The following is a 12,076-nucleotide window of genomic DNA, read 5'->3' as shown; positions in this document are numbered from 1 at the left end:
ATTACAGGTTGGTAATCGAGTCTGTCACTCTACCCCAGGACAGAATCCCCTACGCATACAATTTTGCTTGCCATCACCAGGGGCAAGTACTTGCAGGGAACTGCTACCTCTCTGTGAGAGCAAATTGCTTGACTCACTCCATGCAACTCCATGGGGTCAAGGAGTCAGTTAAGAAGGATTTTTCATACTAGGGCACAGTTCAACCTTTCCTTTTGCATATTCCATTTTGGCATCTGCTTGTGTCATTTTTTATCACAATTTTTGCTGCAGCAGCCCGGCATTTGGAGTGGTGTTGTTGCGGTCATCCCGTATCCGAGCCCTGTCTCATGGCAGCCCAACGTGGTGCCGCAAGCCACTAGCCACCAGTCCAGCTGCCAAATATTCATCATATTGGATGCTTTAAAAATAACTGCTGTGATCTCATGTTTTTCTAATATCTGGGAGATGTTTGGTTTTCACTGAAGCCTAACTAATTGTTGGTGTAACTTCTATTAGACAGTTCTATTTGGAGTAACAGATTCTATTTCTATCATTTATTCTGCATCAAATTAACTTAATTATTTTACAGCATGACAAAATAGAACTGAACAGTCCTTTCTCTTCCTCATTACTGTAGTTAGTAGAAAAAAGTTCAACAGAGCACTGCTGCAAAGTGCCAAGGATATTTTGCAAGCTAGCTAAGGCATCTGCCACCTGAAAAAACAGCTCTCTCAGGTCATGAAACAGCAAACGGATCATTTAGTTGTGCAGCAGGTTGGGTAGGAAGAGGTGTCTCACAAATTTGTACTTGCATGTGCAGCGTAAGGTTAAACATGTGCCTTTGGGATGCTGCTGTGATCCAGCCTAAATGATGTGACTCCGAACATTGTTATTAGTGAAATACTTTAGCAAAAGTATATTTTTAAGATGACTTGTTCAACTGTGCATCAAAGTGTCAGATATCACTTTGGGTCTGCATCAGCAATATTAAATAACATATCAGAGAAATAAAACCCAGTCATCCCTAAAAGTTGTACTTCATAGATTAACCATTAATCTTTCCAAATATTTTTAAGTTTAGGCTAAACTGGTTTTAAAGACACAAAAGGCTCTTTTTCATACTTTTCTGCAATTGAGAAAAAAAAATTAAGGTGCCTTCAAAACTTTTGACTTTACAGCCCTTACTATACAATGTTCAATAACACTCGTAACACTAACCCTAAATATCCTAGATATTTAATTCTTGGGTTTATATAACTTGGTTTGTCTTTCTGCACCTAGTATTGGCTATACGTGGTCAATATGTGGCCTCAGTTTATTTTTTTACTTTAGAATTTCCTTTTTCTTTCAAATTGAAATTCTAAATTTTACCATTCCTTATCACCTTTATGTTGTTACTATTGTTATTTCAAATCAAAGTCACTCAGAGGATCATTGACAGAACGTAATTCCATTAGAACCTGCCCACTTTTTAAAAATAGAAGTATTTTGTAAAAAAGCCTTGACATAATTTTGTCTTTTCTTTTTTTTTTATTCTTTAAATAACAGAAACCAATTATTCCCAATGAAGTGAAACAGATTATCTTCTAATCTTTTGTGGAATATTTCATAAATTTTTGCATTTTATGGCAATTTTACACAAATCAGACTTTTAAAATCTCCTCTTTGTGAAATAGCATTCCCATTATCCCCTATAGGTGTGTTCCTTACGGGCAGACATTGGGGCTGAGCAGAACATTCATAGAGACCTTTAATCAATTAAACTGATTTCCCAGTTACTGCACATCCTCTTCAGGGCATCCTCAAGAGGCTGGAGCAGCCTGGCAGCTTTCAGCCTTAGGTTACAAGGGAGGTGGTGGCCATGGGGCTCCTCTTAGCGGGACCAGTGCCGGTGAAGGTGGGTACGCGGGACCTGGCTTCCTCCTGCATTGACCCAGCAGCCGTGAGGTGTGTCCTCTACACTGGAGGTGGCAACAAGGGGAGAACAGAGCATTTTGGTCTCTGCCCAAACCTCTTCAGGCCACTAACACGCATGATAGGATTGCTGCAGGCAAACTAGCTTTAGAGGGAAAGCTGTGACCGAACGGCTACTGACTGTTGATGCCATAGCGGTGCTGCCTGCCATGTACCTGCGCAGCTGCACAGAGCTCACCAGGGCTGTGCAGCCTCTGGCTACCACAGTCACTAACAGCCCCACACAGTATGCAATTTCTATTTTCAAATACAGTCTGTGCACCAGCTTTCAATTAATTTCACTGTCTGGAAAGTTTGATGTGTCAGTGCTATACTGTTAATTGGTTTGGGGATAAAGAACATACTTTTGCAGATGTTACATTAAAAAAAAAAAAAAAACAACACCCAAGCATTTTTAATTCATCTTAATACATTTTCTCTTGCAATCAACTGAACTGATTGGCACGCAAATCCTCGGAGAAGTGATGGAGTGATGGTACATCCACACATGAAAAAGAACTGTCTCCCTGCTTAAACACAAAATGGATGATAACCTTGACTTCATCACCAGTACCCCAAGAATTCAGCTCAAATACTTCCTAGTGTGGCTTTAGCTCAAACTGCCTGCTGTGCATCACTGCAGTGATGTTAGATGTATTACGGTTTGGGGGAAGTGAATGGTGCTTGGTGTGAGTGCTAAATTTCTTTCATGTGGGTCAGCATGTGAGGCAGTGAAGCTGGTTGGGAGGGGAAGGCTCAGACTTCAAAGAGAGGGTAGTGCGCAGAAGGGGTGATGAAACAAGCCCTAACTACGTGCCATTCATAGTTACTTCACAAGAAGAGCCAGGCACACCGAGCTGTTGAACAGTGTTTCTCAGGAATCAGACGCCTACTTAAATCTTGCCCATCCTATTACTTAATCCCAGTCAAAACAGGCCAACTGATCGCACTGCCCTCTAAAAATCAGATAACTGTACTCTGAACCATGGACTACCCTAACACCAATTAACAAACCAGTGAAATCCTCACCCCCATCTCCTCAGTTTTGCCATTGATTTTGGTGGGCCAGGACTTAGTGAGTCCGAGGTGACTGGTGATGATGTCTTTTGTCTGTTTTCCATCAGACCTGAATTTGATTTCATGTCATACTGTTCATGCTTTGCACTCAAAAACCTTTGACTTATCTTTTTTTTTATTTTTTTCCACACTGTGATGGGTCCCAGTGGCATGAGGGAAAGGTGAAAATAGTTGGGTCATCAGTTGTGGAGTGTTGAGAGCAAATACATTGCTACACAGCTACACAGCACTACAGCAGACAAACAGTCGGTAGATCTAGGATTTTCATCATTAATTTAAACTTGGAATTTTGGACAGTATTTTTTGTCACTGACAGATAGATGGTCTGGTCAGCCTGAAGGATTTACCGTATTTAGTTTACGAAAAATCGGTATCAGAGTTTCAGCTTGTTACAAATTGTAGAAAACAACTTTTAAAGACCTTCAAGCACTGTGATACGCCTTAGTGTCTACAATCTGGGTTAAAATCTTCACGTGAAACTTGAATTTAAAGAGACAGGTTCTGCTTTAATGTCTGCAGGCATCAGTCCAGACCAGTTCCACTGCAAACAACATACTTCAGGGCTTTTAGTTAGCTTCAGTATGGTATGAATTTAATCATTACACAGAAAAAAAAAATTTCATTCAGTACAAACTTTTGATCAGTTCCACTCAGGAAAATACACAAAATTGAGAGGATATTAAGTAATTGACCAAAGGCACATCTGAGCAATGCCAAGGCAGTGGGCTGGCTTGCTGTCTGGTTTATTAATTTTTTAACGCTGTAAACATGGTAGTAGAAAATCATAGCTTTGACACGGGATTACAGGCTTTTGCTGTCTAAACCCTTCTCCCTAGTCCCCAGCATGGAAAGTAAAATCTGTTACATCCTGCTGTTCTTTCTGTGGTTTCTGAAACAAAACTTTGAGAGAAAAACTCCAGTCTCAAAAGACCCTGTGGGAAACGAGAAACTTGCAAATGCTACTGTAGTTGTGTAATGTTGACAGTACAAGCTGAGTGATCCTTATACAGCTTGGAAGTACACGAGCATCTCTGTAATACGCAACAATAAAAGTCTCTAGTATGTTAAAGGAACGAAGCAGGAGAAGCAAGCTGGGGGGTGTGGGTGTGGGGAGGAGGAAGGCTCTAGTGCCACCAGCACAACCTGAGCACCAGTGAACTTTGTTAGAAAAGCATAAACAATAGATGGAATGCTAACATCAAGCAGAAAATCAAGCAGAAAGACTGCATATTTCAAAGAATGAGCATGTGCAATATACAGCTGTGCTTTTTTACTGGATAGAAGTATGTATATCTTGTAGGGAAGAGACTGGGGAGTCAGGGGAGTTACAGTGATGTTGACACCTTTGTTTTTTGAATTCTGTGTGCATGCAAAGTGTAAAATCAGCTGAGGATCTTCATGATGGCATGTTGCAGGATTAGATTATTAAAATACTGTCTAAATATATGTGCATCAAATATAATCTCTTTCCAAACTCACACCTCCTTTTTTCATCTTGGCACAGGTGCTTTATTTGCAAGTAGCTGAGTCTGACAAATGTCATGACACATTGGTTATACAAGTATTAGTTTATACAACTGTTAGGTTACTACTCTTTATAGATCCCAAACTTTCCCTTCTATAACAGGTCTTCCTATCTAGGCAATGAGGACGAGATAATGTAATTCACTTTTCCATTTTTAAATTAGATTTATAAAGTATAGTCTTGAAGGCTGGGTATTTGGAAACAGCTACAGTTGACTTTAAAAGTAAGACCTGTAGTTGCTTATAGGATTTAGAACTTGATGCGTGAAGGTATTGAATGACCTGGTCCTACCTTTGCCATCAAAGGCAACTTGCCTCAGGGTTCCTCTTTGGTTCCTATACTGGTTAAACTTCCTGGATGCCTGAATTCTGGTGGTGCTCCATAGTACATGGGAAAAAAAAGTCAATTTCCCTTCTCTCTCCATGAAAAGAATTTTTCAGTGTATTTACAAAACTCTCTGGAATGAGAAGGAGCTATTTGTGGTTGCTGTGGCTGATTTTTGTTGTGCTGAAGACGCTAAGAGACTGCATAAAACTCTGCACCCCTGGTGAGATTTTTCAGCCTGTTGATGGTCTTTCTAACCAAATTCAAGGGAAGTGTGTTCTGGCAGCCAGTATACTTAATTTTCAGGATCACTTTGCCAGATGTGTTTAATAATGATGAGGCATTCCCCAGTGAGATCTTGGCCACTTGGACTGATGGCCTTCTTGCTCACAGACACCACTACAAAATGGTTACGGATACTCCCTGAGACTGTGGGACTGTCCCATACTCATGTTGCTGTTGCTTTTTAGAACTGTTGACACTTGGTGAACAAAATAGGTTGGTTTCTTTTCCCTTAGATGGGAAGTGCCTCTTGAGGAAGAAAATACTCTGTCAATCTAGGCAGATGCTGGAAGAAATATTTTTTTCAGTCCTTATGGGATCTTTTTCCTTCCAAACACCGGAGGACACTTGAGGATCTTCTTTGTTAATGTGTTTTGTACCACAGAAGGCAGCAATGTTCCGAAGTAAAATTAAAGTCAGACAAATCTCTAGAGGAGTTATCATCCTCATAGAAAGAAATCTCAAAGTATTTGTGAAGCACAAATCACAAAGAGAAACAGAATATGTTAAGCCTTTAACAGCAGACTTTTAGACTGATTTTTCCTCTTTTCCCCTTTTGCTCCTCCTTTTGCTTTCAAGGCCACCTCAGACTCCTGTAGATCCAGGTGAGGCTGGATGGGGAGTCTACATCCCTCAGCTATCACCACTAGTTCAGTTGCATCCCAGAAAACAAATGGCAAATCCAATGCAGCAATTGCCATGTATGGGTCTGTCTTCCCCGCAGAGCCCAGCTGCTGCCCCATCACAACACATAAGTCCCTTGCTTCCCTGTGGATGATTTAAGGCCAAGCAATCAAGCAGAGCTTAGCCTGCAAGACTGAGCTCAGGTTTCATCTTGGCCCAGGCTGCCAATCTGTTTAGCAGTGATAACACAAACTTATCAAACCCATGTGTATGTGCTCTCCCAGTGCTGTCCCACCACTCCTGGGCTTTCTCCTCGCTCTGTGCCACACGTTGCCTACACGTTGGTTCAGTGGTTTTGCCCCACCATTGTCCATTCTGCTTCTAATTCATTTCCACACAGAGAAATGCTGTCCAAGAAAGAGTCTGAGGAAATACACTGTGGTTTGCAATCTGAATTCCTTAATGACTTCCTCATTAGAACAGCTCACTGCCAAATGCTGTTTGCCTTTGCCTAGAGGATGGTGTGCATGATTAAGAGTAGCTCTGCTTTAGATGAAGTATTGTTTTCAAGCCACTGCCACAGGCAGCTGCTTCACACTAGGTGAAAGAGAGCGAACTGATTGCCAGTGAATGCATGGAGTGATCAAGTGACATGAGAACCCGTGGGATGTCCTGTCCCAAATCTCCTCCACCACAAGGGCTAGTGCCTACATGGGTGCCGCACGGTGGGTAAAGCCAAGGCAGGGCCTGGGTCCTGCGGCAAGGGGCAGCCCAACCAGTGAGGCTGAATTCCAGAGCAGCTCTGCTGTGAAAATATTTCCTGTGAGAATGCACAAGCCCGAGAAACCAGGAGTAGTGGCAGCTTTTGAGCAGGGATGGATCTCGCTTGTCTATCACATCCATTTCAAGAACAAAGCTCTAAATGGAAGTCTTGGTCATTGAAGACTGGTGATGAGACAGTGCATCTCAGCTGCAGCAAATGGGCAAAGAATATTCTTCTGCCCCAAGCTTTTCCCCTGGCTGTCAGAACATACACCCAGCCAGGTTCCTCCTGCATTTCCTTATTTTCATGTTTGATCCCATAAATTTAAATCTATATATAAAATGTAGCTGCTAGAAAAATGTCATTGCAAATGTTGTAGAATTTATTTGCTGCATGCCATCAAAATCTCCTGTTGTCTCATCATTATAAATTCAGATTCAACTTCAGCTCCTTGTCCCTAACTTTCTATTTTTAACAGAGAGACCACAGCTCATTGTTTCCAGAGCAGGGCTTTGGAAAATATTCTGAGAAAGGAAAATCCCCAGTGATTGCATTCGCTAATGAGGCTTAAAACTAATATCTGGACAAACAGCTTGCACAAAAAAAGGCCTCCAAGCCAAAAAAGGCTTAAGGCCAGCAAGGGGAAGAGAATGGTTCAAGATTATCTTAGTGTCTTCTCTGATCCCCAGTATTTAGATTTTATAAGAAGAAAAATGGAGGGATGGATTCCAGACCTAAAGCCAGCCACGAGCCTGCACATACATCCTTTATACCTGATGAGTCAGCAGGCCTGGCTGACCCACTTGTAAGCAACGAGGAAGAGCTTGTCTGTGGGTCTCTGTGCTCCCACCACTTGCTTTGCCTATTGCTGTGCTGTATTTTTCATCCTTGAGAGCCTAGGTTTTCACCGTGCTCAAAAAGTGTTCGAATACAAGAGGGCAGACTGCTTGGTGGCTGGTAGGGTTATGTCTAATGGAAGACACTGCTTCTAGCAGCCCGTGCATAAAATATTTCATCCTCATCGAAGTCAGTTTTGAGGGTTGTGGAGAATTTTTTCTATTTCATTTTTTTTTGTCTTTATAGTGGAGCAGGTTGCATCAAAGACCAAGTGGTTACAAGCAAGAGCATTTCTTGGACCTATTCGCAATGCTAAAGCCCAGATCTCCTGGTTCTGCAGCCAGAGCCTAACCCACGAGGCCACAGCACCTGCCCCTCTGCCAAGAGACGGGACCTCTCTGTCCCTCTTACCACATCTAAACTTTTGGCTAACAGGAGCAGTCTGCCCTTCCCTAGTGCTTTTTCACCTGTGGACTTCAAAGTGTTTCTTAAAGTGGATATACATTACTTACCCATTTCTACTGTTGACTTAAGTGTAGAAATTTGAAGTAATGCATGCTTATACCAGGTGTACCGTGGCTGGATTTCACCAGATGGGGTTTGTGTTCCCAGCTTGTTGTGGCACATCACTTAAACTCTGAGCTCACACTGTCTGATATGGGGGGAAACAAGGGGCAAAACTTCTGGTTGCTTCCTTATGGTTATGGTGTGCAATTGCTGGAGTGCTTGAGATCTGCAGGCAACTAACACCTCGCTGCAATGAGGGATGAATAGTAAGGGCCAGTTCTGTAGCCAGCAGTGATAAATTCCCTCCCTGCGGCAGGAAGATGTTTCAGAGCCTGAGTTTGCCCCGTTTCCTTCTGGAATCCCTCTGACCCCACTTGGCCTCTGCAGGAGGAGAGGGACTGGCCTCTACATTGCAGGGATCAGGAAAATGCCTGGATCTCAGCCAGAGAGGGAGGAGACTGAGAGGTAATGAGAAAGAGAGTTTCAGCTGGAGCTTGGAGATGCCTTATTTCAAACATGCTATCTCATTGTCTGAATATTTCTCCTCCACCATTTATTTTCTCCCAGGTTCAATGACAAAGCCCAGTGCTGTGCTGTCAAACAGTACCAGTTTCTGGACTCAGCTGTCTCTGCTTTGCTCCTTGCCTGAGCCAGAATAAGGGTCTTCCTAGCATTCAGAGCAAGCACAATGAGAGACAGTTTTATTACACAGGTATAGGGGTCAAAGAAATGCCAGGCACAATAGGGGACTATCAAAAAAGGATCCCTTTATTAGCTTTCAAGAGAAAAAAATTCTTTCTTCATTTAAAATGTCAATTCTGACTCTTCAACGAGGCTTTTGTTTTATACATTTTCAAGAACAGAAGCTTGTTTTGCTTCACACATTGAGTTGTAACATGGCATGAAATCAACTTCTAAATGGAGCTTGACTTACATATTTTAACTTCTTGCTCTGTAATACTGACAATGTGATTCTCCATTTAGGTCTACAGGCTTCCTTTTTTGCCATGTTATTTGTATGGGATGTATCTGGGATGCATGAAAGGAGGCAGAAATTATGAAAATGGCTGGGAGTACATTTTATTTTATACTTAATACTTCTGGAGTTGAAAAGGAGATGGAAGTTGGCCATGTAATAGATCTTAGCTACAGAGAATTATCATCTTTCAATAATTAAGTATTGCCTGTCTCAAGGGCTCAACACACACAGCTTGACCTCAGAGAAGTTGCACATAATGTTTTCTCTGTCAAAAGAATCTACTCATAACGATGTGTCACAGGTGCTCACACATAATATGTTTCCCATCAAAAGTTCCCATCATCCATATTTTATACAGCAGCTTTGGCGACAAATATTTTGTACTTCAGCTGCTTTTTCTTCCCTCTGTCAGACTTAATGAAGGAAAGTCACAGGTAGTTTTTAAATAATGTCAGCTTCTTAGATCACATTACTGTGCCTGCCTTTGAAAGTAGCTTCATACAAGAGCCACAAGACAGGGGAGAGAGAGACACGGACATTTTCATTTACTTAAATTTAAAAAGAAAGACAATTCTTCAGGATCTTAATTTCAAGATCAATATACTCTGTATCTTTGGAATCTTCTCAGAAAAAAATATGCCATACTTACTGAGAACTCAGTCTTTTGAGAGTCTTGAAAGCAAGTCTGATAACTGAATTGAGATTGCAGTTTCTGACTACGCAGAATGCTGTTTATTCTCATAGTAGTGGTGTCTGGTGGTAAAAACATGTTCCTCCAGGTTTTGCATAAAGTGAGTGCCTTGGGCAGCACAGAGAATTGGGTTCTTATATTCTCATTTAAATTGTTTGTCTGCAGCAAGGCCAAAGTTTGCTCTTCTCCTACGTGTTCAGCCCTACTGAGAGAAATAGCCCTCATTCCTCATTCTGTTAATGAAAGAGGAAAAGTGAACTTGACCTCCCTGAGGATTCTCAGGTTGAGGAACTGGTCATCAAAACCTCAGAGCATAGAGGAGTGCTTTTCCTGTTCATGGGCCATGTCTTTTCTGCCAAAACTGTAAAGGAACAAAGTACAGAGGTATTCCTGAACTTCCCTGCCACCAGGTAAATGCTCCTGAGGTAGCAGAGAGTGGTGGCTTTCAACCAGCCTTCAAGCCATGAATTCATACAGGCTTCTGCTCTGCCTCCAAGGGATCCACAGAAGGGACCTGACAAAAGCAGGTTCATTGCATATGCAAGCCATTTAGCAATATCTGCAGGTAAAAATAAGATCAAAACACTAAAATAGGCAATCAAACTGTATGGCATGTATGTATTTATAAAATTATCACTGAACTGAGCAGAAGGCAGAACAGGAACCTAACAGTTTTTACAAATAGTATTTACAAATGTAAATGAAGACTGGTTTCTCTTACATATGAAATATAACCAGGTGTCTCAGGCTGAGAGATGAAAGCTTACACTTAGAAAAATGCCTGGGTTTTTCATATAACACGAGGCCAAAAAAAAGGGGGCACGGGGTCTGGAGTTATTTGATGTTGAAGTATTTTTCAGATCCAACACTTATTTAAGAATGCAACCAAGAAGGAATTAAAAGTAGGTAACAGCTTCTAAAGTACCTAAGGATGCACAACATTAGGCTCTACCTCTGAGAAGGAATACACTGATTAATGTTTGCTACTGAAAAGATAGGCTGCAATAGCATCCTCTTTTCTGCTACCCCCAAGTCCCTAAAGAGCTGAATAGTCTTAAGCAGTGAGTGTAATAAGTTTTCCTTTCCTTGTCTGAAGAATTAGAACAATTCAACTGAAAGGCAAATATAATCCTACCTATGCTGCATGCTGGGACTGCAGCAGGGTAAATGCCACAGTTAAGTCTGAACATCAGGTTTTAATTGTTAGAGATTAAAAACATGCCAGAGAGAACATTCCAGGGAAAGAAGGAGGGTGAGAAGGATGGCTCTCCTGTGTCTTTTTGTTAAGGCAAATTAGCATCAGATCTTACAAGGGCATATTCCTGCACAGCAGAACTCAATCAAATGGCATTTAGCCAATGAAAGAAATTACACACTAGGTTGATTTTTAATCATCCATCTAGGAAAAGCAAAGATAAGTTAACATGTATTTCCTGCTGAACCAAGTGCATACAAGTCAGAAAAGCCACTGAAAATAACTAAAAGAAAAATAACTGTTCTCGAGGATGCTGCCATTCCATAAAATCTATTTCAAATGTAATTTACTGTTAATTATTTCTGCAAGATGTGAGCACATCAGCCGAGTTTCTCATTTTTATGCAGGTGAAATAATTGCTGAAATGAAATGTCAGGTCATAAGAGACCCAAGAAAAAAATGAAGCAATCTTTAAGAGCTGTCAGAGGGGTAGATGGTCCATCCTTCCAAGTACAGAGAAATCATTATTTCACGGTCTTGTCTAATATCTTGTTCTCTCACCATTTTTTTTTCCTTTTTAATCTTTGCCTTCTCAGTGCATCCTAATGTGAGCCAGGGTTGCCAAGGAGGGTGTGCTACGTGTTCTGACTACAACGGATGCCTGTCATGTAAGCCCAGGCTCTTTTTTGTTCTGGAAAGGATTGGCATGAAACAGATTGGAGTATGTCTTTCCTCATGTCCAAGCGGATACTACGGGACACGGTATCCCGACATTAATAAGTGTGCAAGTAAGTGCTGGGGAAAGGGGAAATGGATTCATGGATTTGTTTGTTCTCTCTTGAATGCTGCATTCCCTTAGAAGTCAAGTCAACGGAGAAGCAGATGGACAGGCTGTGTCTTTATTTGTTCAGTTCTTTTATAACAGTATAGTAAATATTAACCTGAGCAAGAAGTTAAGGTGAAAGATCACAAAACAGCCTAAAGCTCAGGCATCCTGACTCTGCAGGAATGACCTGCCTAAGACCCAGGTGATGGTCTCCTCCTCTGTATCCCATGTGAAAGGGATGCGCCAGCGGGCACCAGGCGCTGCCCTCCAGCAGCAAGAGGGAGTGGTGGCAGCTCTGAAGAGTGAGGGCGGAGAGATGATGAATCTCGGTGGCTGGAGCCATTTAACCTACAGCCCTTAGCCTCCTGACCCTTGCGACAAGGGGACAAGACAGCAGGTGGCATTCTTTGAGGATGCAGTTTGCCCTGGTTTCTTTATAGCGTGTCTCACACTCAGTGTAGTCCTCTGAACGCCTGTAGCAGCTGGCCAGGTGTCACCCTGATTTGGGGAAGTT

General features: G+C 41.8%; 1 protein-coding gene across 1 annotated transcript in view; it reads left to right on the top strand.

Moving 5' to 3' along the window:
* RSPO3 (R-spondin 3) overlaps positions 1-12,076 on the top strand; it is a 62,972-nt gene that overhangs the window by 24,332 nt on the left and 26,564 nt on the right. The window contains exon 3 of the mRNA XM_040599172.1: positions 11,333-11,524. Coding sequence (XP_040455106.1) covers positions 11,333-11,524 — 192 coding nt within the window. The remainder of the gene's footprint in view (positions 1-11,332; positions 11,525-12,076) is intronic.

Source organism: Falco naumanni, chromosome 6 (genome assembly GCF_017639655.2).
Source record: "Falco naumanni isolate bFalNau1 chromosome 6, bFalNau1.pat, whole genome shotgun sequence".
Lineage (NCBI taxonomy): Eukaryota > Metazoa > Chordata > Aves > Falconiformes > Falconidae > Falco > Falco naumanni.
Note: the sequence above shows the minus strand (reverse complement) of the source record. Positions and strands in the feature narration are given on the sequence as shown.